General features: G+C 34.0%; 5 protein-coding genes across 6 annotated transcripts; 3 read left to right on the top strand and 2 right to left on the bottom strand.

The window, feature by feature from the left end:
- Nucleotides 1–1,739: 1,739 nt before the first annotated feature.
- LOC106626282 (ribonuclease H1) lies at nt 1,740–3,286 on the bottom strand. The gene is made up of 4 exons (XM_070109059.1): nt 2,653–3,286; nt 2,354–2,595; nt 2,023–2,293; nt 1,740–1,960 (listed from the first exon to the last, which is right to left on the bottom strand). Exons 1-4 carry the CDS (start codon nt 2,980–2,982, stop codon nt 1,817–1,819), a joined length of 987 nt encoding a protein of 328 aa, XP_069965160.1. The 5' UTR covers nt 2,983–3,286; the 3' UTR covers nt 1,740–1,816.
- A 972-nt stretch (nt 3,287–4,258) lies between these two features.
- rnh1 (ribonuclease H1) lies at nt 4,259–5,670 on the top strand. The gene is made up of 5 exons (XM_014244903.3): nt 4,259–4,440; nt 4,501–4,693; nt 4,758–5,017; nt 5,094–5,364; nt 5,428–5,670. The coding sequence occupies exons 1-5, from the start codon at nt 4,340–4,342 to the stop codon at nt 5,530–5,532; spliced, it is 930 nt and encodes a 309-aa protein (XP_014100378.2). The 5' UTR covers nt 4,259–4,339; the 3' UTR covers nt 5,533–5,670.
- A 536-nt stretch (nt 5,671–6,206) lies between these two features.
- PIG-X (Phosphatidylinositol glycan anchor biosynthesis class X) lies at nt 6,207–7,943 on the top strand. Its single transcript, XM_014244904.3, has 4 exons — nt 6,207–6,411; nt 6,471–6,603; nt 6,668–6,819; nt 6,882–7,943. Exons 1-4 carry the CDS (start codon nt 6,290–6,292, stop codon nt 7,300–7,302), a joined length of 828 nt encoding a protein of 275 aa, XP_014100379.2. The 5' UTR covers nt 6,207–6,289; the 3' UTR covers nt 7,303–7,943.
- Nucleotides 7,944–8,993: 1,050 nt separating this feature from the next.
- Nucleotides 8,994–19,581, bottom strand: MFS12 (Major Facilitator Superfamily Transporter 12). Of its 2 annotated transcripts, none has more exons than XM_036378185.2 (4): nt 19,285–19,581; nt 11,024–11,694; nt 9,364–9,891; nt 8,994–9,277 (listed from the first exon to the last, which is right to left on the bottom strand). In XM_036378185.2, exons 1-4 carry the CDS (start codon nt 19,337–19,339, stop codon nt 9,080–9,082), a joined length of 1,452 nt encoding a protein of 483 aa, XP_036234078.2. In that variant the 5' UTR covers nt 19,340–19,581; the 3' UTR covers nt 8,994–9,079. The 2 variants fall into 2 exon arrangements, with proteins under 2 accessions (XP_036234078.2, XP_036234077.2); XM_036378184.2 differs by lacking the exon at nt 19,285–19,581 and adding an exon at nt 11,773–12,046.
- A 3,240-nt stretch (nt 19,582–22,821) lies between these two features.
- On the top strand, nt 22,822–25,647 carry Kdm4A (Lysine demethylase 4A). Its single transcript, XM_014242409.3, has 3 exons — nt 22,822–23,266; nt 23,333–24,194; nt 24,285–25,647. The coding sequence occupies exons 1-3, from the start codon at nt 23,020–23,022 to the stop codon at nt 24,622–24,624; spliced, it is 1,449 nt and encodes a 482-aa protein (XP_014097884.2). The 5' UTR covers nt 22,822–23,019; the 3' UTR covers nt 24,625–25,647.
- Nucleotides 25,648–26,205: the final 558 nt, after the last annotated feature.

Below are 26,205 nucleotides of genomic sequence, written 5' to 3'. Positions count from 1 at the left end.
TCTTGGGCCTACAATTAGATGATTTCGATGACAATCAACTTGAACCATAATACCCAAGCGGGGATTATATAATCGCTACAACAACAACATCAACAGACAAGTTGGAAAGACGTGTTACCTGACGGCTACGGAAAATGAAAAAAGAGTGCGCGGCACTTTCAAATCGTTCAAATCTATTGGCCTAGTCGGCAAAACATGTTGATGTTAATGCACCTAGGCTCAACAAGAATAAAATATCACACCATGATCAATAGTCAGTGACATACTCTTCACATACCCAATATGTGGGAAATTAGAAGAGTGGTCTCACTAACTGAAACCTGAGAGGTGTCTTATTGGCGATAACTCTGCTTTCTCCAGTATTGAAAACACTTGATGCTTTGTTACTCACTCACCATCTGAGCTTAGCAGATCATCAACATGGCATCAGTAAAGATCACGGTAACACCGGCGTCATAAGCGCACAGATAACTCGTGGCCTTAACCAAAACCCACGGTGGGAGGAAGGATCCTAGAAGACATGGAACAATCTACGCTCTCTCCAGAGCTGAAGATATGGGCCGAATTATCAGAGCGAGAGCCAATCATCCAAATTATATAGAAGTAAAAATTTAAAGTTAAGAAAAAATTTTGCGATTGTTGTCAAAGTAAACAGCGGCAACAAAAATCTCAAGTCGCCGGCTATTGCTAGCAGTAGATCTATTAACGCTTTCACTGATTCCCTCATTACCACCCATAGCAGAAAGGATCGAGTTGCCTTACAAATCTAGAGTGACTCTTGAGCAACTTCCTTCTGGATATTAAAGCAGATTGAACTCTAACTTATCCAGAATCGACTATGACATACCAAATCCGCGCATAACTAACTAGCTCTTTGCATTCCTTGTGAAACCAACTGATCTAACACCCTTTGACTCGATATAGTAAAACAATACGTTTCCTAGGAATCCCGTTAAATAATTTTGATGACAATGACTTGTGCCTTGCCGCCCAAACAATGTCTACATAATCGTTACAACAACAACAACGATATCAACAAGTACCTCATTTTTCAGTTGTCGTCTGTCTTTAATTAAATGGAAATCAAACAGCACATTATATTATATTAAACAAAAAAAATACATATGTATTTATTTATAATTTTGTTACACTGAATTATCCCTGCGTTCTGGGATTAAGATTTATTATTTGATTCCTACGTCTATTTCTATTCCGATTTGCCGAAACACGATTACGATTTATGTTTCCATTTCGTCTTCTATTGTTATTGCGTCTTCTGTTGTTATTGCGTCTTCTGTTAGCGCTATTTCGTCCACTGTTATTTCTTGTGCGCCTTATAGTGCGTACAACAGTAAATTTCAAATTAGATATGTGTACCCTCCTTCGCCGCCCAGTTTGCGCCGAAGTAGATGCGTTTAAGGAAGTAGAAGGTAATGTTGAGTTACTAAGTGATGTGAGCGCGTTTTGAGCGTTCGCGTATTTAACGTAGCATACGCCAACTATTAGAAGACAAAGTGAAACTTGACAAAACCTCATTTTGATAAAGACTACATGAATACTGTCGAATCTTGGTCTTTATATAACCATAAAATTGTTTATTTATTTTCAAGAAACGTTTTACGGTTTTTGAGCTGATGAAACAGTTGCTTTAAAAAATGTTTACATACAAAATATTTGAAAAGTATGCACGGAAGTGTTCAAACATTGCGAATTTCTTTGCCAAATATTTGCAACACAAGTTATTTAAGGTATAAAGAAATTTATTTTAAAAAAATATATATTATACATATATATGTGTAAAATATTCGAGCCAAACCTAATAAACAAAATCGTCAAAATATTCCATCGTGGAGGCATCTTCTTTACTGGGATGAAGGTCAAGATAATCTTCCGTTCCAATTTCTGCCAGTTTTTGAACTTGCCTCCAATTTGAAGTACCCGAATCATTACGAGCATCAGCCTATTTTAATTTTTCATTACATAAAAAGAGACTATATAAAATGTTGCTTTATTAAGTCTTACCCATTTAATATCAATATCACTCTTATTGATAAGAGTATACAATTTCTCAAATTGCTTTCTGTTTTGCACAACTTTACCAGTCTTATTACGCCAGCCGTGACGTTTCCATATATTCATCCAAAACGCTACAGCATTTAGTAGGAACTCAGATTTAGTGTGCAAGCATAACTTGGGTATACCAACCCGTATGGCAATTTCAATAGCTTCGATAGCCGCTTCAATGTCACCAACATTTCGTGTCATGCGACCAGTTGCGGATTCAGCAACATTGCTAAACAATTTTAACATATAATATATATCTAATATTACAATTTAAAATTTTTAACTTTACAGAGCATGATTTTCTCCAAAATATATACCATAACCCGCCATACAGTTCCAATTACCAATATTTTCACTATGCCCACCAATATATACATTTATATATCCGTCGTCGCTTGCATCAAAAGCGTAATGTCCGATTTTAAGGGGCTTGGTGTTAGCCATTAGACCCAATTTCCTTACTTTTGTGTTTACGTTATGAATTTTTGTGTTATCATCCTGGCCTTCTTCCAATTGTCGTAGTACTGTTAACTTAAAAAAAAACCATTGCTTAAAATAAACAGCAATATGTAAATACAAATATCTTACCAATTCCTTATCGCCATCATTATCATTATACAACAAACTTGTAGACAATGGTTCTTCTTTTATACTTGGTGAATTTGGATTTTCTGACACAGTATTTGCTAAAGTAGTTTGCAGAACGCAAGATTGCTGAAATCCTTTTTCCCAAGACTCCTTTTCCTGGCCTTTACGCAAAATGTTTGCTTCATGTTTGATTAAAAAATCGGTAGCTTCAGAGAGTGAGGAAAATTTTTTGAAAATTGCTCCACTAAATTGTTTTACTTGCTGTTCGCATTCCGCCCAGGTGGTGTATATACCCTCCTTTCGTCCTTTGGCTACTGCGTAAAAGGGCATTGTTAAGAAAATTTTAAATCACGCGCCAATTTTTGCTTTATTTGTTGAGTAAAAGTGAAGTTTTGACATTTTTCTGAATATGAACGTCAAAAATTTACACAGCTCAAGAGCTTTTTGACAACTTATAAATGTGTTTACGACGAAACAAATATAAAGAACTGCAGCCCACACAATTAGAAAAAAATGAAAATAGCGTTTTGTGAATTACATATTAATTGTAAAAATGAGTAGTAAGCTTTATTTTGTGCAAACTGCAGTGAAGGAAGTAAATTGTAGGAAAGGGAAAGCGACAATTTCAAGGACCGTGAATTGGATATTACGTAGATACCATCGGAATAGCTTGGTTAAGATATATAAAAGTCTGTTCCACTATAGAAAGGTATGGCAACTACTATCTGAAATAAAACTCTTTAACGGTGATTCATTTCGAGTTTTCCTACTATTTTAAAGAGAAGAACACAAAATATTCAAATTTAAAGGGGAATGTTTATTATCATTCAAAAAAACATTCTTTGGCATTTATTTTTTGAAGATTATCTCTTTCAAATGTTGGCCGCGGCTACGTCTCAGATGGTCCATTCATTGAGTCCAATTTGAACGTGATGTTTTGAACCACGGCCTGATTCGAAGCGGGATTGTCCGGATAAACTTTACACTTTGCATATCTCCACAGGAAAAAGTCTCGATGTGATATCATACGATCGTGGTGACCAATCGACCGGCAAAAATGTGAACATTATCTGCTCACCGAAGTGTTCTCTCAATAAATACATTGATTGATGATATGTGTGGGAAGTGGCGCCGTCTTGTTCGCACCAAATGTCGCTGAGCTTCAATTTCACGCATCAAATAGTCGGTTATCATGGCGCGATAACAGTCGCCATTGACGGTTATGTTCTCACCGGCATCTGAAGAAATATGGATCGATGATTCTACCGGCCCACAAACCACACCAAACCGTTGTTTTTTCGATTATGCTGACAATAAGTTGACCGAAGCGCGCGAAATACCTTATGTACAGAACGTGAATTTTCTTAATAAAGTTACACGATTTGTAACCGTTGTTCAGGCGTAAGTTTTTCTATGATGAAATGCCAAACAATACCAAACAAAAAAGTAGCATGACCTGTCAAAAAAAGGTTATTGAAAAAAAGTACATCCACTTGGATCACCCGTTTTAAGCTGGTATATATATCGTGCGAATACACTAGGGACAAGTTGTGTGAAATGATACATGTAATAACAACTCTGCATTCAAAACAACTACAAACAGCTGATGCAACAGTTTAAAATTTAGCTTGAACAAATCAAAACAATTGCTTTAATTCAAACAAAATAAGTTTTTTTTTAATGTTAGATGCAATATTTAGTTAAAAGTTTTAAAAATTCAGGAAAAGGCATATTTATGTCTTTTTACGCTGTAGCCCGTGGTCACAATATAGGGATATATGAAAGCTGGTATATTTTGAAAAATTTGTTTTAAAAATTAACACAGAAATGGTGTATTTCCTTTATCAGGGCAAAGTGTGAGGAGCAGGTAAGAGGCTTTAAAGGTGCCAAGTATAAGAAATTCAAGTCGAGATCTGAAGCCGAAGATTTTGTTAAAAATTTGAACGGGTTGGTTGCGACAAATACAACAACTCCCACGCCGAAAGACTTTTGGCCTGATAATGAAACATTTGAGATAAATTCACTGGGAGATTCAGAGCTGGTAAATTTTTTAATGCCAATTGAAATGATAATATGACTTGAATTAATTAAAAAAAATCACTTAGCTTGCTGCTGTAAGTGCTGTGGAGTGTAGTAATAAAAGAAAGAGAGATGCGTCTGATGAACTTGGTACAAAAAAGAAAAAATATCCTGAGCATGTTTCGAACTTTTGGAAGCCAGTGGATAAAATAATATTCAAGGAACTTTCTTTTGAAATTGATTCGGAGGGGTACATTATTGTCTACACTGATGGCTCATGTATAAATAATGGTGGCTCTGATGCTTGTGCAGGTTTTGGAGTATATTTCGGAGAAAACCACCCATTGTAATTATTTTAATCGTTTGTTATTCATTACATATCCTATTTATATATAAATATTGTTGTATATTTTTTGTTTAAGAAATGCCTCGAAACCAGTCACTGGTCGTGTTACCAACAATGTAGGCGAAATTCAAGCGGCTATTTATGCTATTAATACAGCAAAATCATTTGGTATCGAAAAACTTTGTGTTAGTACGGATTCTCAGTTTCTTATTAATTCCATTACAATTTGGATAAAAGGCTGGAAACAAAAAAAATGGCGAAAGAAAAATGGAGAACCGGTTAAAAATTCTGTCGATTTTAAGGAACTAGATAAGTTGCTGGCTGACAACAGTATTCAGGTGAAATGGGTGAGAAAAACTTAGTAATAAGTATTTACATGTGTATGTCAAAACTATTTTTGTTTTTTTTAGAACTATGTAAAGGGACACGATCGTATTGTTGGAAATGAAATAGCGGATAAATTGGCGAGGGAAGGATCTGACACGTACAGACGTTTGAAAACTCGAAAGGAGTAGTTGTTAGTAAGAACAATAATAAAATTTTATGTTTGTAAAACATTTTTGACGACTGATTTCTATTACATGAGAATGTTTCGCATATTGCTTGATGATTAATAATGTATGTTTAAATTAACATGGGGATTATAAAATATATATTTCTATAACTGTTTTAATTATTTTGCTAGTGGTTAAGAAATATTAGGTCTATATCTTAACTGCCAACTATCGCTAGCTAGCAAAATTTCTGATGGAAAAGCGTTTCTTAACTCAAAAAACTAGCAGAAGAGAGCACAATTTGAGAGCGTAAAAAGCTGATAGAGCTGCTAGTTACTGCCATATGAAGAAACTGTTACAGCGCATGTGTGTACAAGCGATATTTGACGCATTTTCTTTGATTTGGTTTGTCTAATTGTTTTGAATTGGGAAATAGAATGAAATAAAAATTCTGTTGATAGATGTGTTGATATGAAGTGATTGTAAAAATCAACATTTTGATATTTTAATGCTAGTTTCTGCTGGTTTTCCGTTTTTTTACTTCTTCGTTATATCGCTATTTGTGAGAATAGCTGTGAATATCTTCTCCCTGCTAGTAAGCAGCTATTCGCAGTTAAGAAACAGACCTAATATATCGAAGAATTATCGATAACTTTCTGGCTAACAGCTGTCATAATAGGGCCAGCTGATTAGTTCTAATTTTAAGTCTGTTTTGCCGGTATGTGAGTATTGTGGTTTTTGTCGAATTTTTAAATATAGTTATATTTAATATAAAGTTATGATTCCTGTTGCGATATACACTTTTTCAGTACTGCTTCTGTTGCCTAAAGGTCACAGTTGCAGTCAATCGCCTGCCAAACCTATTGTGGGTTTGCAGTTAAGCGATACTGGAATGCACCGGTAATATGGATAATTACAATTACATTTTACATTTTACTTTTCATTATTTATGATTACAGCGATCTCATATACACTGTTCAGTTTACAAATGCGTTATCTGATAAAAGCTGTGATTACATTCTGGAGCAGCTCCTTCCTGCTGGTGTCTACATTAGTGTTGATCAAATTGATGATTTAAAACGTTTACAGGCGGTAAATATCAAATTGAAATAAAGTTCATATTACATATTATTTGGAACATGTTTGTATTTACTAGATAAACGGTATTTTTCCGGAATTTGTTGATATTGAGTCGCCAACAGAGAAATCTAAATCTTTTACTATCATGTTAAAAGGTGTGCCGCAATCAACAGACATCATTAAATTGCCTATACATTATCGCTACCATGCCCCGAGTAAAAAACACAAGTACGAAAATGCAAGTATATATTTTTAATTGCTTATCCTAAAAGTAGTACTATTTTTTTTAGTAAATTCGCCACTGTTGAAATACCCATTCCGAAATTGTATATAAAATGCAAAACGCTTGAAGACAACTCTATTGAAGAATTATTGGAGACAGCATCTAAATATAATTATTGTCTAAATGAACGTAGCTTAAGTTTTGAAACCAAAATTAACGAAAATAATAGTAATTCATCTCCAAAAGCAAATTTCGCTGTATACGAAAACTGTGACTGGTATTTAATTGACGTTCATTTTCAACTTAAAACGGATTTACGAGCTGACATACCTATAGGAAATGAAAAGGCTTTCCCTCCTATTTTATATGCTACAATAATCATAAGTTGGATTATATCGTTATATACAGTCTTTCGCACACATTCTATACCTCGACGCATTAACTATAAATTAGAAGAACAACGAATTTTGCAAAACAAAATGAAGTAACAACGTATGATATACAGTTATATATTATATATATTTAAGTATTATTGCATTTTACATTTCAGTACAGCATTTTGAAAACATTTTCCAAAGCTTTTCAAGTACTATATGTATTAAATAATAAGTTTATCTACAAGTCAAAGATAAATAGCAGTAGTAAAAAATAAACCATTACATATTAACTTAAACAAAAAAATTTTATAAACTGCAGATTTTAGATTTGTAAAAATTTTAAATATTTACATACACTCAAGATGTGACCCGGGCTGGGTTGATACAACCCTTCTTAACTTCACAGACAATCTTAAGTGGTGGTTTTTCTTTAGTTTTAATAGTTTCAAAATTGAAGAAGTCCTTTGCAGCACCCTTTGAACAGTAGATAAGCTCACTTTAACACCAGCATTTGCCCTGATCTTGGCGGTCGATTTATGAGAGTTGGATGCTTTTCTCAAAATTGCTCTCTTGTTAACATCGGAAAACACTTTATTGTTACCGCCTTTATATTATCGACCGTACTCCGGCTTTTTACGCAAGAAATTGTATATAACTTTTCCACTTCTGCCAACTTATTTCGATATTTCAATTATTGGAAGCTGTAAAATTTCATAAACTTCGATTACTGCTTTTTTTCAACCGATACCGATTTTTCTTTAGTCATATAAAGATGCACCTAATAACCTAATCATAAACAACCTTTAAGTCGAATTAAGGTTACTTAATAAGGAAAAAGATCTTTATCAGATTATGATCGGTCAGTTTGTATGCCAGCTTTATGCTATGGTAATCATATTTGAACAATACTATGGTATATTCGCAGATTGTAGCTTTGCTAGAATAGACAAAGTGTCGTGGCTGAATCGACTCAGCTCTTTATGCTGATTATTTATGTTTATACTCATATATACTTTATAGGGTCTCTGACGTTTCCCTCTGGATGCCAGAAAATTCGATGCAAATTTAATATGCCCTGCTCAAGCCATGTAAGTTTAGGAGGAATACGAAATTCCAACATATCGACATAAAGAGAACTGCTTTTTATACCATCTAAATTCAGGACCGTAACAGTTATGGGCAAAAAAATTATTTTTCAATTTTTATTTTTTCCTCACAAAATAATCCTTCTGATTTGATTTTTATTCTTCGCTTACAAAATGAAAGTTATTTGATAACTGAGCTTGGAAAAGCACAAAATTAACTGTCAACGAAATCATGTAATGCTAGATCCAAGAAGCGACCATAGGGAGAGCGGAGAAAGGTGAGTTGATTGCTGAGATCTAACCCTGTTTGTGAGAGTTTCTGTTGTAGATTTACACCAAAAAAATAGTGTTATTAGATGAGTAAATCTCAGAGGTGTGCTAATTCCTTAACGTTTGACAGTTGTACACGGCAAAAGCCCGCAGTAAACAATTAACCACCAAATGAAAGTATGACCCTGAGAACCTATAAAATATATATATATAATGGAATATATATATATATGATATGTATGCAAATCACTCAGCGTGCCGAGCTGAGTCGATCTGGGGAAAAGGAACTCTTAAGATCGGACCACTATAGCATATAGCTGCTATACAAACTGATCGCTCAAAATCTTGTATGTACGCTGTTTTTTTTTGTGAACTGTATTATAGCTTAAGTGCAAAAGATGTTAACGTTCTTTCTTGTTTTTTTAGAGATGTTAATATATACATATATAGATATTTAGATAATGTATTTATTATATTTTCCTTATATGCTATCAGTTCTTAATAATGTTGTTTTAAAGTTATCGAATACCAATTTACTCGAATTTAGTAACAGTAGCCTCTGTATCTTGCCCTATCCTTTCAATTGTCTGCGATTTTGTGTTTGTGGGCAAATTCGTGGGATCATTCCATGGTTGTATTGTCGCTTGACCAAATATGATGAATAAAGCGTTACATACTAAATAAACGCCGGCTGTTATATAGAAAACGATTCGCCATTCGCGGGGTTCCTCCTGTGACAGGAAATTTTAAAGAAAATATTATTAATAAAATTTATTAGTGCAAAAAGAAGTCTCCGAAAATTCCCATCCATCCTAACCTCATTTACTACGACAGCGCCCACAACTAATGGTGCAAATAATGACAACAAATTGCCAAAACCATTCGAAATGGACATCATTGGTCCAGCGAAATTTGGCGAAAGATCCATGTGATTGACTAAATATCCACAAAATGCAGCCGAATTGAAACCAACACCGATCGTAAGCAGTGTTATAGCCTCTACGCTCTCTTCACTCGTCATATAGCTCATACCAATTAGACAAGCCATGGGTATCCATTGGCCAATCGTGTTGAAGAGCTTTCGCCCTACGGTGATACTTAGTATATTTTTGTTAATCAGCATGTCCGATATCGGGCTAACGATCAGACATAACAGCCACATTACGAAGTATGGCAAAGCCGATAACAACGCATTCGAAGCGACATTTAACTTAAGTACTGAATCCATATAGGTGGGTATTTCAGTAAGGAGTGTGTAAAAGCCCCAAGTGAAACCTGTTTGAGCTGCGATAAGGCCATAAAATGGAGCTGATGTGAATAAAGACTTCCACGGTACTGGCATAGACTAGAGAAATGAAAAAAAATGATGACAATCAATAATTATATATGTATTGTACAAAATATATATGTATATTAGGGTGGGTCAAAATAATGAATGTTTTTTTTCGCTTGGTACTCAGAAAAATTGGTTGATCGACATCTCTAAGAATGTCTCTTCAAGTATGAGCTCTTAATTGCATCGGGAAGGTCCTCCGTCTTACAGTTTTCTATTCTTATTATCAGATAGAAAAATGCATATATCGCATGCAACTATTTGAAAAAATATTTCGCTTTGTAGATTTGGTAAGAAATAAAATGATCTTTAATAAGGTCTATTATGATTTGTTCGTAAACCTAACCATTTAAAATATATTAACGGTTAAAGTTTGACTATTTTAAAACAATAAATTTTTTTTTTTGAATTTTATAACTGCCCGTGAATCATAATTGTGAAATTATAACTTTTCCGGCTGATAAGGCGGTATTCGGTTTCTTCGAAGCAGTCTCGCCTATAAATTCCACTTTTTCGACTGTTCTTTGATCTCTGGTGTGTACCAGTGCATCCATATTTCGGCGACTATCTCAAAATGGGGCATAAACTCTTTCGGATTGAATTTAAACAGAGTCAAACACTGCTGCAAAGTGGTCTCTCAGTTGCGTCTGTTGTCGGAGTGAGTAAACGCTGCATTCATTGCGATGATAGTTTTCTAATGTCGACTATTTAATGGTATATAACCCATGTGGTCTTTTGACATGCCTATTGTCTCAGGTATTTCGCCCAACTTCAATTGATGGTCTGCCAATACGAGATCGTGGACTTTTGTACCGTTGTAGCAGCTCATCAAAAACCGACGCGCAACCAGACTCACTAAACAAATTTGTCGGTCGCTTTCGAAGTTACCGATTTCACTACAATATTTTCTTTTAAGAACAAAAATCGAATCACCAACCGATTTTGCTTATTTTTCAATTTTCTAAAATATGCGAATAATCCGAAGTGTCCAATTCGTCTAAAATTTTGACAGTATCCGTCAACGGGAATATACTACACGATGGCCAATGTTATTCCTTTGTTATTTGTTATTAGTAATTTTTAATTTTTATCTCTCACAAAAGTTAAGCAAATTTTAAAAAATCAATCAAAGTTTTCAACTCACCGTACTCTCCGAATCGCTGCCCGTAAGACGTTCAATATATTCAAGCTCCGGTGTGGATATCACCTTTGAGCGGTTTGGCGAATCCGCACCAAAAACTAAAAACAAAATCGACCAAGCCAACGCCACAGCACCGGAAATATAAAATATACCCGGCCAACCCATGCTGGAATCAAAAATAAAACCGCTTGTAGCCAAAATAATCACTGTGCCAAATTGTGCACCTGAATACACTGAAGTAGCCAAAAAGCTACGCTCCGTACGTGGCGCCCACTTGGCCAACAATGTATGTACCGACGGATAGAGAACGCCTTGCGTCAGTCCAATTAATACGCGTAGAAAGCATATTATTTGCCAACTGCCGCCAGATGCTGCCCAAGGGTGTAACATTGTTATAATCGAAGCCAGCACTGTGGCTATGCCAAGTACTAGTTTGCCACCGAAACGTTTCGCCAGTAGGCCCGCTGGTACTTGCGCCACCACATAACCCCAAAAGAAGCTACTCAGTATTAACGATTTGGTCGAGGGATCCCAGTCATAGTATGCGTCGCCTGCGGTTCGAGGCTTCGTCATTGGCACAATGGCAGCGGAAATATTAACACGCAGAAAGTAACCGAAAGCCATGCCGAAGAACAACAGCAACGCCTGCACATGGCGAACGCCGAACGCATTTGCTGCAAATAAAAATAATTTTTTTTTGTAGTTATAATGCGTTAAACTTAAGACATATCTTAAAATATCTATTTGCTAACAATCTTTCTTTCGGCGAAGCTTTATATTTCCCTTTAAGCGCACAAAGCCGCTTTTGAGTAGCAACGGCGTGTGCTCGGTGACGAGGATATAAACCATTGTTCTTGCGGAAAAGTTTGCGTTTTACAAATTTATTTCGATTAAACTCGTTGTTTATTCGCAAGATCGTTTGTGTGTGTATGTATGTTTGTTGGATGTTTAAAAGCACAATAATTTCTATTAATTAACGATCGCAGCTGAGCTCGATCCTGTTGTCGTCTGTCATCTGACGTCGATCAATTTCATTTTCCGTTTTTATTGATTGCACAAGGTTTCCACTTTTAATTTTACAGAATTAATCGTACATATATTAGAGATAAAGTGCGTTAATTGCAATGTTTATGTGCTAAATAGTTTGTTTTCAATTTCATGGAATTGAAAATACTAAAGATTACATGGCGCAGCGTACCCACTACACCTATATACTTACAGTTGTTTCAATATAAGTTAGTCACTTTACAAGTATTACTTGAAGCTAGTATGTAAATTGTGATAATAATAATTAAATTAATAATAGGTGTGAAATCCCTGCCAGATTACTTTTACTCTTTCACCCCGCCATCGTTTACGCTATCGATAACACACAAAGATTTATAAATATTTAAAAAAACATTTCATTCGCGTGGCTAATCTGGGTTTCAACTTTTCAACAATGATGAATGGACCTTCTCAAGGAAAACTTGTTAAACAACCGCTGAGGTATAGCATAATTCCCCAGAATGATAGAGAATGTGTGATTATCAAACGCTACCAAAAACCCAAACGCCAAAAAAAAACTGAGTGGGGAAGCGGTGTAGTGTAGCTAAGGAGGGATTGGATGCTATATACGGTGATTTTTTCCCTTTAACGGTAGCACGCCGGTTTTCGATGAGCCATTCTAGGTAAGAAAACGGCTACCATGGATGATAACTTGACAAGGGTCCATTATCGTATTTTGACAGACCTCCGATTGAAAATGCGTGATATAACGAAGTGGGGTAGTAAGCATCTAAAAAGGCCGCATATCATGGACACCGTTATGTGGAGTTCACAACAAATATATCGGTTTACCAGAACTATTTGCTTTTCCATTATAACAAAGCACCAGCTTACATCTTCGCTATCACCACGTTGACTGACTTAGTCTAGGATTTGCTGCCGATTCTACTATATTCTTCAGGTTTGGCCTGATATCTACTTTACAAGCAACCAAAAAACGTATTTTGAGACGGGTTAAAGAAGTGGAGCATCGGAGAATCAAGTGTATTGAGCTAAAAGAAATCTACGTAGAGCATTTTGCCAAAAATTTTCGTTTTGTTTTATAGGCTAACCGGCTACGGAATCGTTGAAAACTGTTGCCTAATTATTTTGGGGAGTCATGAACGCAAGAATTTGTATGTCACAAAACATTCACTAAAGGTCGTGAAGTCATCGAAAATTACATTCATCAAACGCATCATTATTGGTGATGAGTTGTGGGTTTATGAATATGACGTCAAAACTGTCCAACAATCTAGTGAATGACGCCCCAAAAATGAGCCGAAACCGAAAAATCCAAAATTCGCTGAAGGCACTGAAGACCAAGAAGGTTTGTAAGAAGTGTATGGAAAATTAGATCAAATGTTATCATACAAGTGTTGGCTCAGGATCCTATTTTGAAGACGAAAATTAAGCTTAAAATACGTGAAAATTTAGTTATTTTGAAAGTCCGGGTCAAAATTGGTGTATCTAGATACGCAACGCACATCAGTGGAGCCTCCTCTTAGAAACGATGGGAACTTTTCAGCCTGTGCGATACTTGAGTACTGTTTGTATATATAACTAATTTACTGAAGAGTTTTTATAAAATAGGCTGACCCCGGCTGCATCTAAACCCCGGCTACTCGAAACATAGTGAAAGTTAACTGCTAACTCTCCCATATAACGCAGTGATCAGTAAAGTTTGGAACCACTGTACTATATACATACATATATCTATGTCTATATACTTTGGGTATACATTGTACTGGGACAATAAAAGATTAATTGTTAAATTATCGCTAATTGACACATCTGTTTACACACTTACTTACATATGTGTTTCTATATAAATTATGTATCTATATGTACATATGTTTGTTTAACTGCACGCTTATTTCAGTGCTTTTTTTTTATAGCTGAGATTACCAAAGTAATATGTCCTTAATTATGTCTCAATTGATAACAGTGATTACTTCATTAGTGAGTGTAAAATCGAAACTGCAATAATTCATTTTTTAATAAATACTATCAAGGTCAATGACATTGGTGCATCACTCATCTGCGACTTCAGCTTAGCAGACTAGTGTGTTTGTAAGTTTTATAACTTTACTCATCGCAGACTCATTGCACATTTCCTCATTTCTATATTACGGTAATTATTAAATCTGTGTGTGTAGGCATACACGTGTCGCTACTCACTAAAGGGAATTCGTATATATTGAGGGAGTTGAAATTGTTCTTGAACGCGTTAATATAAATAATTGTAACAGTTTTAATTAAGATCTTTGTATGGCGACAACGTTTGCTGCATTCATCAACCCCATAGCTGGGCTCCTTGGAAAACTAGATTCAAACCCTGGTCTCGTGAAGTTTTTGAAGTGGAATTCCAGCTGATAATGATGAAATGAGGATTCGTAATAATTTTAAAAATTTATGAATTCTGAGAAAGTTAGGTTGAGAAAGTTTAGTTTCTTGATCGACGGAAATCAGTTAGGGAGGTAGGTGAAGGTAAAGGATGTTTTTTTTTGTTTTAGACATGTGGTTTTCAAGAAAATATAAAACGCATGCATTATAATTTAATGTTATGGCCAATAATTTAGCAAGAAAATAGCACGATCTTGGTGTTCACTCCATAGACCCACGACGAGAGATAATGGGCTCACCAAAAGTTTTCTTCAATAAATTTATTGTTTCGTTGGCTGTATAGGCTCTATCAGGATGACCGGCTTTATTTTAGAAGAAATATAGACCAATGCTTTCCTCTGCCCATAGAGCACAACAAACAATGGCTTGTCGATTATCACACAAATCCAAAGCGACAATTTCGTTTATAAACGCACCTTTTCAACCAAAGATAAGCTTTAAGTTGAACCAAATTCACGATTCGTCGCGTGAACCGAACCATTATTTTGGTAATAAATTTACACGATTTGCAATCGTTGTTCCGGAGTAAATCTGATTGTTATGAAATGGCAAACCACAAATCAAGTAATAGCTGTCAAAAATATCAACTCCGAAAAATGATTGCCTCATTGAAAACCACACGTTTTAAATTCCGTTATTATCAGATTTATGGAATTTTTGAATCATACGGCGAGTTTTAGTGGTTTCAGTACGAGTTTGCCCATTTTCAAATCCAAAAAAGAGGGCATATAATGTGTCAAATTGATTTGAAATCATTCAACTAGTTAGCGACGCTTATATAACAATGCTCTCGTGTTAATACCTGGCAAATTAACCCCATAATTTTACTTCTATGACGTTATGAAAGAGTTTCACTTTCTTTAGTTTTGAACAATATTGGTTGATGTGAAGTGGGTGAGATTACTCTTCGATTTTTTTATGTTCACTTTTGCTGCGATACTTTAGGGTGATTAATCGTTTTTGTGATATATGTATAAGCCCATTAGAGTGCTCACTTAAAACAAATAATCGGACCTACCTCATTCAGATATTCTATGCAAAATTTTTAACGACGTGATAACCGTCTAATTCACTCCATTTACAATGCCAACAATTGTAGATATCTCAGTGGACTATGACACATATTTTAGATGTCATAGACAAAATGTAATATGTAAGGCACCGCCTTACCCCACTCTTTTAGAGGTGAAATGTATATACATACTATATCACAAACTACCAAAGCTATTTCAATAAAATCGGTTGCACCGAAGCTATAATACCCTTCACCGGTGTATTTTTTTTATAGCATAAACGAGTATAAAATCTTTATTTTAATTTGGATCGGTCAGTTTGTATGACAGTTATATGCACCACGATCTAAACAATTTCTTCCGAGATTCAAATTTCTTGCAGATATCTTGTCAAATGACAAAGATTTCTATACAAGTACTTGATTCCAATATATGCTATAGTTCCGAAATATCTGATATCGGTGGTTCCGACAAATGAACAGCGTCTTGGGGAGAAAAGGACGTGCGCAAAATTTCTTGTCGATACCTCAAAAACTGAGGGACTAGTTTGCATATGTACAGACGGACGGACGGACAGACGAACATGGCTAAATCGACTCAGCTCGTCACGGTCATTAATTATACGAACTTCGTGACAAACTTAATATACCCTGTTCAGGGTATGATTAGTGGGAACACTGTTTTTGAATATTTCATCTGATTTACAGCACTTCCAATTACTTTTTTTTTCGAAAACCGGTAATAACTTACTACAAGTAAGCCCACTTCCAATATGAGGGTGTTTTAAATGTCATCAGCTAAATTTTCCTATACAAAAAATATTTCAAAAAACAACAAAGATATCGCAATAATCAGTTTTCAAAATTGCAATCGGTCCATACCGTCTACCTGGACCTGAATAGTACATAAAAGAATTCTTGCCCCTCCAGGTGGCTTTATATCATACGGGGTCCTATATGTGGGATAACTTAAAAATATTTTATTAGTTTACATATTTCGCTTTGCATAATATCTATAAGCACCGACCTTCCCTTTCAAATACCGAATATATTGGTTAACATTGCTACAAACGCATATATACGGTATTTATCGGTTATACTACCAGATATATTGATAATATTGCTTTCATTTGATACCAAAATTGGATGAGATCGCTTCACATATTCTGCCAGACACTGTATATTAAATAATACGTTGGTTTCTGTCCCTTTGGTTCGCTATGTAATGAATATATCGCTCAGTGTGTAAGACATTTCAAATTTGCTTAGACTGTTGTAAAGTAGTTTTGCAGATACCGTGAGATATTTATACCATATATTTGTTGCAAATTGCGAAAGTGTATACTGCTCGGCCACATCCAATGTATGTGGAATCCATGGACTTACATATCTGGAATATTTTAAAGTTTTGCTAAAACTATTAGGTAAAAAATTTATATATTATATTTAGCGACTACATGTCGCGTGTGTAAAAACATTTTTCATCGGTATTACGTAGCGTATGAGTAACCGCCATTTTATGAACTCTTCATCAAGAGTCGAAAATGGCATTGAACAGTTACCGAACATGCCTTACGCCTGATATGCAGCAAATCAAAATTAAAGTATAATTATAATAATAAATTAAAACTCAATTACCTACATCACAATCTAATGTCGTCAAAACGACGTAAACAATATAACGGCATTTTTAAATTTTATCGCAATCGATAAGGTTTGGAATATTTTCATGAGAATAATCAAAAAGCAAATTAGTCTTGTTTTTTTTTTTGTTTTATTATTAAGGCTAAAAGTGTTACTAGACATTTTGAAATTTTTTCAAGTGGTTACTAAAGGGCACCTCTCATAATACATTTTTATATGAAAAAAATTAAAAATATATATACATATATATATATTTAAATTAAATTAAAAATATATATACATATATATATATATTTATATATATTTATAATTTTTAATACCACACCATTAATATTTCTAGTCATTATCGCTGATACCCATACAATCTGACCGATCCAAATCAAGTTCTTGAAGGTATAACTTTTTTATTTGACAAGATAACATCACGAAATTTGGCATAGATTGATATGAAAAAAATTAAAAAAAAAAAAATATTTATAATTAGACTCACACTCCCATAATAGGTGGCTATCAAAGTACGTTCGTGGGTCTTTACTTGAAACCAACATTTTTTTTTGAATTAGATAAGAATCTCAACTTTGCCAATATATTTACATATACTTGTATGTATAATAAAATAAACTAAAACGCACGTGAATATATAATTAAATTGTATACTTGTAAACGAGTACTTATGAATAGTTGATTTAGAATATATCAAACACAATTCATTCTTATTTTTATTACATACAAACTCGCTAGTCCTCATAGTATCATTACATCATGCTTTATACCACTTCTCTATCTAATTAAGTTATTCAAATTGCACTTGTAATAAACTTAAAACTATTTATTTATTGTCTGTAGTTTTTTTTTAAATCAATTGCAAACAGTTAATGCGGAATTTTTCTATCTCGAAAATGGTTATTATAGTTATATATTTGTTTCGTTATTTTTATGATTCTCTTCTATATCATCGTATTTTTTCTACTGCTTACTACTTGATCAGCCTCTCACTGGCACAACTGACATTTTCTTTTCCAAAGTCTTTGAGTAGATCCAAGATAGCCAATTGATATCGCTCAAGAGACTGATAACGCGGTTGACTGGCATTCAGTAGCATCTTTTTAATGCCAGAAATTGATCAAATCTTTTTTTATGACTTCGGTAGACCTCGTTTTTCGAAATGGCATTTCCTACAGGATTTTTTTTTAAAGGAATTCGAAAATTCCACATGCGTGATTTCGATCTGCACTAAGATCCAAACTGATAAATGAAACGAAACTAAGCGTTGAGTTTCTTCAATTGAACCTTGTTGGTGCATATTCGTAAATTTATATTGTTTTGCGGAGATATTGAGTTTCTGTCGCGGGTCTACAGCTTGAAAGAGCTGCCGCTGTTGATGAAAACACCATATCGAACTTGCTAATTTCACGTTTTAACAATTAATTTTTTTTTTAAATTATTTCGCAATTTTTGATCAAGATCAATCTATTAGAAGAAAATAAAAAAACTGTAATTTCGGAATTACCTGATTGGTCCGTTATATTACGACATATTCATCTATGTGAGATATCTGACGCATTAACCCATATCCAGGTCGTTACAATCTCCGAACAAATAGTTCAGTCCGGACCATTATAGCATATACATAGCTGCCAAAGAAACTGACCGCTCAAAATCAAGGTAAAGATCTTTTTATACCTTTTCATGCTATAAGAAAAGCACCTGGGAATGGTATTATAGCTTCGGTGCAGTCGAGGTTAACATACTGTCTTGTTGTTACTAATGCAAAAATTGCTGCTTAAGCCTCAGTCCTAGTTTGAGTACTTTTGAATTGTACAAATGATGAATAAATTTGTTGTATACCGTTATCTGTACCGTTATTTTCATATTATTTAGTAATATGGCAAATATTTGCTATATGCTTCTAATGTTTTTAATTTTTTTCTTTTTTCCTGTGACCAATAAAAAGCTATCTAGTTGAAGACTTTTAATGGCTATCATGCAATTGTATAAAATTCTCTAATGAACACTTTTATATGTACTTCAATTCTGGTATTCATATACACTTTATATACAAACATAAAAACTCGTATTTGCACATTTTTAATTTATAGCTGTTAATACCTATGTATATTTTCTTTTTTTTATTAAATTGGTTTTATTATTTTAAATGTGTAAGTAAAATTCTTACGTTTTTCATTCTCAGCCAGGGATTCCTGCACATTCATGGATTTTTTAAAGCCCATTATCTTTGCTTTGGTTATTTTTATGCGGTTAATGCACACACTGTCTATATTTGCCACTATATAATAGTTTATTACTTAATTGTATTTTATCACCGTGGCTTTAAATACTTCAAACTCACGCTAAAACAAATTTCGACGCGACTAAACACAGTTATTCATCTGCATATACATATATATAATACTTCGGGAGCAAATTTCAAACTCACCACATCTGTGGAGGGCGCCAATGAGCGACTAAAACCCTAACCGTGCACTTGACTTATTTTATAACGATAACAGGTCTGTAGATAGATCGGTACATAGGTACATGTGCACATGCATTACTCGTTTGTTTATCTTAAGCATATAAAAACGGAGTGATTAAATTACAACTTTGTCATATTTTAAAGGTGATCGTTGCAATCACAATCTCACAAAACGGAAGTGGTTATTCACCTAAAAATGTTTTATGAATATATAATTGACACTTCTGTCGTTAGATGTTAAGCCGAGGCTAAATGTGGCCCTGCCAAATGGCCAAATGGCAGATCGATTTTAGTATTAGCCTTCACATGCTCCAAATTTAGTCGCAGGTTTGACGTACGAGGTTTGCTGAAAAACATAACTGTAACTATACCTATATTAGGTCTATAACTACATTCGTTCGGTTTGGTTTTATTTTTCAATGTTTGCACGTTTATTTAAGAAAAACATGTACAAAAGTATTGTTCAAAGTATTGTCCATCTAAAGCTATAACATTTTTCCATCTTTTTAGCAATTTGAGAATTATGAATCAAGCAAATTTTTAATTTTTACTGAGGCTGATCGTTGCCATTATAGAAAATTATTGCCTTGTATCTAGTCGTAAAATCCAGGTTGATGAGTTGTTCACCGACTTTTTTGTAGCTTTGAAGCGGCATTTCTGACATGTCGTCTCTTTCTCGACTTTAAACGTCTCTTGTCTTCAATTCATATGGCATCTAATTTCCTTGCTTTTGATTGTATCCGTCTGCTTTCCAAGATCCTTTTATATCCTAAATTGGCCCACCCAGAAGGAAGGAAACCCTATAAAATAGGTATACAAATGAACAGCGGGATAAGCTGAGTGGATTTAGCCATATCCGTCTGTATATACGCGAAGTAGTCCCTCAGTTTTTGAGCTATTGAACTGAACGAGTTTTGCACATGACCTTTTCTTGTGAAGAAGCTGCTTATTTGTCAGAACGGAAACGAAATTTGTTGAACGATCAAAGTCAAGTTCTTGTATGGAAACTGGTACAGTACAATCTCAGAAGATAATGTTCTGATCGGACCACTATAGCATATAGCTGCCATACAAACTGGCCAATCCAAATTAAGTGCTGGTATGAAATCTTTTGTATTTGAGAAAGGTATTATAGTTTCAGTGCAACCCAAGTTAACGTTTTTTCTTGTTTTTATTTAATGTGGTTTAGCGGAAAACATAGAAGTCTTCCCATATGGCCTTTTTATATTGAAATGATGTGCAACTATAAATGCATATTAAACAAGTAAGGAAGGCTAAGTTCGGATGTAACCGAACATTTTATACTCTCGCAAAGTCAAATGGTATACTCGTTTTAGATTTCTTTGTGGATCTTGCCACCTTGTTTTATGTTGACCGATATTTTCGGTAAAAAGTCAACTACTTGTATAGTCACTGGGGTCCACATATTCAGTACCTAGGGGCTTGAACAGTTTTGATTCAATTTAGATAATTTTTGGGCACAAGGCATACTTTAAGTTAGTAAGTTTTATCCCGATACAGTCATAGTTGTCTGATTTCCATAGTGGAAAGTGAAAAAATCAGATGGAATTTAAAATGATGTTATATGGGAAATAGGCGTGGTTGTAATCCGATTTCGCCCATTTTCGTACTATAACATAGAAATATGAGAAGAATATTATTATTACCGAATTTGTTTGAAATCGGTTAAGCAGATCCCAAGATATGGGTTTTCACCTAAAAGTTGGCGGTGCCACGCCCACTATCTAATTTTGAACGTGGTTCCTATCAAATCATCTTATACCATCCCAGAGATAAAATTTACTGTCTCTGGCTTGTTTAGTGCTTGATTTATCGCGCTTTTAGTAGTTTTTAACAGTACCGTTATATGGTGATATAGTGAATTTGGTTATTATAGCATTAGCAGTTTAGGAGATATGCACATTAAACTTATTAGGGGGCGGGACCACGCCCACTTTAAAAAAAAAATTTTTTTAACTGCAGATGCCCCTCCCTAATGTGATCCTGTATACCAAATAACAGTCTTGTATCTTGTTGAGGAGCTTAGTTATGGCAATTTCTTTGTTTTTGATTAATGCCGTTTTGTGGGCGTGACAGTGGTCCGATTACGCCCATCTGCAATACCAACTACTTACGGTACAAAGAAACATGTCTACCAAGTTTCATAAAGATATCTCAATTTTTACTCAAGTTACAGCTGATCATCTTGATCACTTATATATATATATAACTCTATATCTAACTCGATTAGTTTTAGGTGATGCAAACAACCGTTAGGTGAACAAAACTATTATACTCTGTAGTAACAAGTTGCGAGAGTATAAAAACAAACATGAAACCAATTTTTTTTATTATTTCAAAATTTGTCGGCCTTCAATTATTATGAAAAACTACATAAGCGCCTAAGCAGCACGTTCAAAAGATAAAATTTTATTGTCATAAGTACGCCAAAAAGTTGTTTATTTAGTCGTAAGTTTGAATAAGCAATTTTGCGCTCGACGATTTCAACGGTAAACCCCTGTATTCAAAAGCATCTCGATTAAAAACACTTTGCCATGTTATTCACAAATTTCAAGGCAATTTTTATGTTCACTGTGACCATATTAAAATCATGATGTGAATACCTATTACACTTCGAACAGTAGCAGGACTCCTCTTGACGTCTTCTACACATGAATCACCGAAAAAAAGTATGGATTGTTTTCGCTGAAGTCTCCCGTTCCAACACTTGATATTCCTAAACAGAGAACGTAAAAGTATGAGAAGGTGCAAAGGTGTTCTTCTACGTTCTCTGCCTAAACAACGATATCTAAGTCCTGCGAGCAAAACACCGCCTATCTCTAAAGAAGGAATTTCGTAGTTGCTATAGCAATATTTATAGAGTAATTGTTAATTCAATCAAAAAACAGTTTAGAACATTTCATCATTTTTGATTTTGAAAATCTTTTAGATGTTCGGAGGTGGCTTAAAAGCTTCTTAGTCAACTCAATTAGTATGAGTATTTTACTCAAATTGACTTTTAAAACAATACCAGAGATGTTACTTCCTTTCATTAATTAATGGTATGAATGAGTTAATAATAATTATTTAACTATTTTATCAGTTGTAATTTTTTGAGCTAAATATAACAAATATAAATGATATTTATAAAAGTAGTAAATAAATGCCTTTATATAAACCATATGCAGAATTTTGATAATTTGCTATAAAGGTTCTATATTATCATAGCGTTGATTGAGTAACATTAATTGCAACTCTGTGTATAACAGCTGGCAATGCATTTTCTGCATTACAAATTTTCTAGGAAATTTAAAAAACATTAAGCCCATTTATAAACATACATCTATTACTTGTTGTGCATAGTAAATGTTATAGCTTTTCAAATATTATAAATATAAAATTTGAAAGAAGAAAATTTGATTGTGTTGTCACACAATGTCCCTTAATTCGGGCTGCACTGAAAATGAGCGTAATAAAATACCAAGGATCATGACGTTCCGTCCCAGCTACGAGGAATTCAAGAATTTCTCGGGTTATGTCGAATACATGGAAAGTCGTGGTGCAAACTTAGCAGGACTAACGAAGATTATACCACCACCAGAATGGGTGCCACGGAAATCCGGTTATAATATAGACAATATAAATATGACAATACCCGCACCAATTTGTCAAGTAGTGTCAGGTAACTAAAAAATGCAGAGAAAAATTGCAACTTGACTTTTCATTTCTGCACTCGTCAATTTTACAGGAAAGCAAGGTGAATATCAGCAAATCAATGTCCAGAAACGTTCTATGACTTTGCGACAATTTAAAGAAATGGCCGAGTCGGAACGTTATCAAACGCCACGACATTTTGACTACGACGATTTAGAACGAAAATATTGGAAAAATGTAACATATATTGCACCATTTTATGCGGCTGATGTAAAAGGTTCCTTAAGTGATCCGGATTTGCGAATTTGGAATATAAATTGTTTAGACACAATACTGAATTACGTGAATAAGGATTACGGCATTGAAATTGATGGTGTAAATACAGCGTATCTGTATTTTGGTATGTGGAAGAGCTCTTTTGCCTGGCATACGGAAGATATGGATTTATATTCAATAAATTACCTGCACTTTGGTGCACCAAAGACTTGGTATGCAATACCACCCGCATATGGTCGGAGATTAGAAAAGTTGGCGAATCGACTTTTCTATGAAAACTATCAAAATTGCAACGCATTTCTGCGTCACAAAATGACACTGATAAGCCCACAAGTATTGCGACAGAATAAAATACCGTTTAATAAAATTACCCAAGAAGCTGGAGAAATTATGATAACATTTCCTTTCGGCTATCATGCTGGTTTCAATCATGGTTTTAATGGTGCAGAGTCAACTAATTTCGGTTCTAAGCGATGGATTGAATATGGCAAGCGTGCCAGCATTTGTAATTGCCGAAAGGATATGGTGAAAATATCAATGGAAACATTTGTACATCGTTTCCAACCAGAACGTTATGAAAACTGGCTAAAAGGTATCGACTATGGTTGCCATCCAGAAGAACCTGGGAAAATTTGCGCTGCGCCTCCACCCACAATCAACAAATATTACTATTCTAAGAGGTAGGTAGAAGATTTTGCATTTGATATATAGGTATACCTATATATACTTTTGTTTTTGATGTAAGAAACGTATTGTTTTACTATATGCAGAAGACAGTCTGAATCAATGGAGTCGGTAGCATCACAATGTTCGACGTCAAAAGCTAAGGATTCCAATCAAAAGCGTGGTTGTACCTCACTTGCTGTGCCAGAAGACGCCACCACCAATGCGTGCTTTGCCAAAGTGCCGAAAATTATATTAACGAAAATAGATAGCGCAAGCAGCAAAAATCTAGACATTAATGCCATAGCAGTGATGCGCTTTAAAAAACTTTGGAATAACATACCATGCGAAAAGGAAGGTAAGAATCTGCTTACCAATGGCATAATCAAAAATACCAAAAGAATGCGTTTTCAAACGAAAACTATAAAGCTTGATGATGAGGACTAGTCTTGCGTTATGTTTTTATTTTATTTAATATTACTTTGATTACTTATTTTATATACTTATATGTATAAATGAATGATTTGCTATGCCATGAGACTGTCGTCACCTCGATTAGATTAGTAAATACATATATGTATATGTCAGCAGTTCTAACGAAAAAGCGCATTTTTAACGGTAAAAATGCTAGGAATCCTACAAAAGCCACTACATTATTCGCGCTTTTTGATATATTTTATGTTTTTTTATGTAGTCTTATATGAAACTGCTGACATTTATTTAGAATTAACACTAATTAATATTACGTTTATGTGTAATTATCAATTCCCTTTCCATTTGTTAAACAAATCTGCAATTGCAGGCAAAATAGAATTTATTTCTAAAAGGTTGTTCACAGTCTAGTCTTGGCAGTAATTTTCGCTATAGTCGATGACCTTACAAAGATTTCCATTTTGAGCAATATTTTATATTTTCTATTATACATACACTTTTTTATGTTTATTGGAGTCTGTGAATTTCCTACGTGTTATTATTTAACAATTCTATTTAAATTTAATAAAAATACATATATTTACAAATGTATATTTAAATTTAGTACTATCAAGCATTAATCATATGACATGACAAAAAATAAATAAAAAATTACAGTTACGGATGTAAACATTAGTACTCTGCACAGTGCTTCATGAAAGTGTTTGTATATAAAGCATATGTTTAAAATTTATGTAATTAAGTTACTTAATCCTTGCGATTTCTACACAACTTATTTTTTGAATGAAAACGAAAAAAAAAACAATTTTATTTCTTAGCATAAAAAACTCTTACCTAGCTTCGACTGTTTGGTCGACCAAAATCATATATTATTAAAGGGTCTTTCGTTTATTTAGCTATTTAGAGTGATAGTACATGTAGGTACTGTGTTTCAATACTGAAATGATGGTGCTTCAAGGCTGCACGGAGAATCCTTTCCGATACAGACATTCAAGATCCGCGGTTGCTTGGGACAGTTTTTGTGTGAACGCGCCATTATGGATTTTACATCTTTGAATTTTTTTTTGCGTTAAAAAAATTGCAACAGATTTGCTCAAACGAATAGTGCCGTTAACCTACCAATTATGCACTTTAAAATGTTTTATATATGTATAAATCTTTCTTATAAAAAGACATTAGGTTGTGTATTTCTAATAAAATAATACTCACAACTAAACTGATCTGTTGATTCGAGAAGAATACATATGTATTATCTAGATATAAAATATATTTAAAGTAATAAAAATTGTAAAATAAAAGAAATAAAAAAAAAATAAAAATAAATAAATAAAAAACAAACCTCAGAATTGTATATAGGTATATATTACTAAATATTCGCGTTGTGGTGAGTTATATTTGGAAATCGTAATTTATTTTATTGCAATTTACTTCTAAGTAAAAAATTAGAAATTGTGCAACAATTATGAATTAATTTTTTTATTATAGAATTCGATTCTAGCATTCTAGTCGATTAAAGCGTATACCAACACTGATTCTATTGTTTTTGTCCTTATTATGCTACGCCTTATGATCGATCGTTGGAAATAAATTCATGGA

Source organism: Bactrocera oleae, chromosome 4 (genome assembly GCF_042242935.1).
Source record: "Bactrocera oleae isolate idBacOlea1 chromosome 4, idBacOlea1, whole genome shotgun sequence".
In the NCBI taxonomy this organism is placed as follows: domain Eukaryota; kingdom Metazoa; phylum Arthropoda; class Insecta; order Diptera; family Tephritidae; genus Bactrocera; species Bactrocera oleae.
Note: the sequence above shows the minus strand (reverse complement) of the source record. Positions and strands in the feature narration are given on the sequence as shown.

Excerpts from the sequence above, each read along its gene's own strand:
- LOC106626282 (XM_070109059.1), bottom strand. The coding sequence starts at position 2,982 with ATGCCCTTTTACGCAGTAGCCAAAGGACGAAAGGAGGGTATATACACC. Across the intron at positions 2,294-2,353 it reads TTTGGAGAAAATCATGCTCT|CAATGTTGCTGAATCCGCAA; the intron begins GTAAAGTTAAAA and ends AAAATTGTTTAG. Across the intron at positions 1,961-2,022 it reads GTGATATTGATATTAAATGG|GCTGATGCTCGTAATGATTC; the intron begins GTAAGACTTAAT and ends AAATTAAAATAG.
- rnh1 (XM_014244903.3), top strand. The coding sequence starts at position 4,340 with ATGCAATATTTAGTTAAAAGTTTTAAAAATTCAGGAAAAGGCATATTT. Across the intron at positions 4,441-4,500 it reads ATAGGGATATATGAAAGCTG|GGCAAAGTGTGAGGAGCAGG; the intron begins GTATATTTTGAA and ends TTCCTTTATCAG. Across the intron at positions 5,018-5,093 it reads TTCGGAGAAAACCACCCATT|AAATGCCTCGAAACCAGTCA; the intron begins GTAATTATTTTA and ends TTTTTGTTTAAG.
- PIG-X (XM_014244904.3), top strand. The coding sequence starts at position 6,290 with ATGATTCCTGTTGCGATATACACTTTTTCAGTACTGCTTCTGTTGCCT. Across the intron at positions 6,412-6,470 it reads AGCGATACTGGAATGCACCG|CGATCTCATATACACTGTTC; the intron begins GTAATATGGATA and ends TTATGATTACAG. Across the intron at positions 6,820-6,881 it reads GCCCCGAGTAAAAAACACAA|TAAATTCGCCACTGTTGAAA; the intron begins GTACGAAAATGC and ends TATTTTTTTTAG.
- MFS12 (XM_036378184.2), bottom strand. The coding sequence starts at position 11,869 with ATGGTTTATATCCTCGTCACCGAGCACACGCCGTTGCTACTCAAAAGC. Across the intron at positions 9,892-11,023 it reads GCAGCGATTCGGAGAGTACG|TCTATGCCAGTACCGTGGAA; the intron begins GTGAGTTGAAAA and ends TCATTTCTCTAG. Across the intron at positions 9,278-9,363 it reads GCGCTGTCGTAGTAAATGAG|GAGGAACCCCGCGAATGGCG; the intron begins GTTAGGATGGAT and ends TTCCTGTCACAG.
- Kdm4A (XM_014242409.3), top strand. The coding sequence starts at position 23,020 with ATGTCCCTTAATTCGGGCTGCACTGAAAATGAGCGTAATAAAATACCA. Across the intron at positions 23,267-23,332 it reads AATTTGTCAAGTAGTGTCAG|GAAAGCAAGGTGAATATCAG; the intron begins GTAACTAAAAAA and ends TCAATTTTACAG. Across the intron at positions 24,195-24,284 it reads AAATATTACTATTCTAAGAG|AAGACAGTCTGAATCAATGG; the intron begins GTAGGTAGAAGA and ends TACTATATGCAG.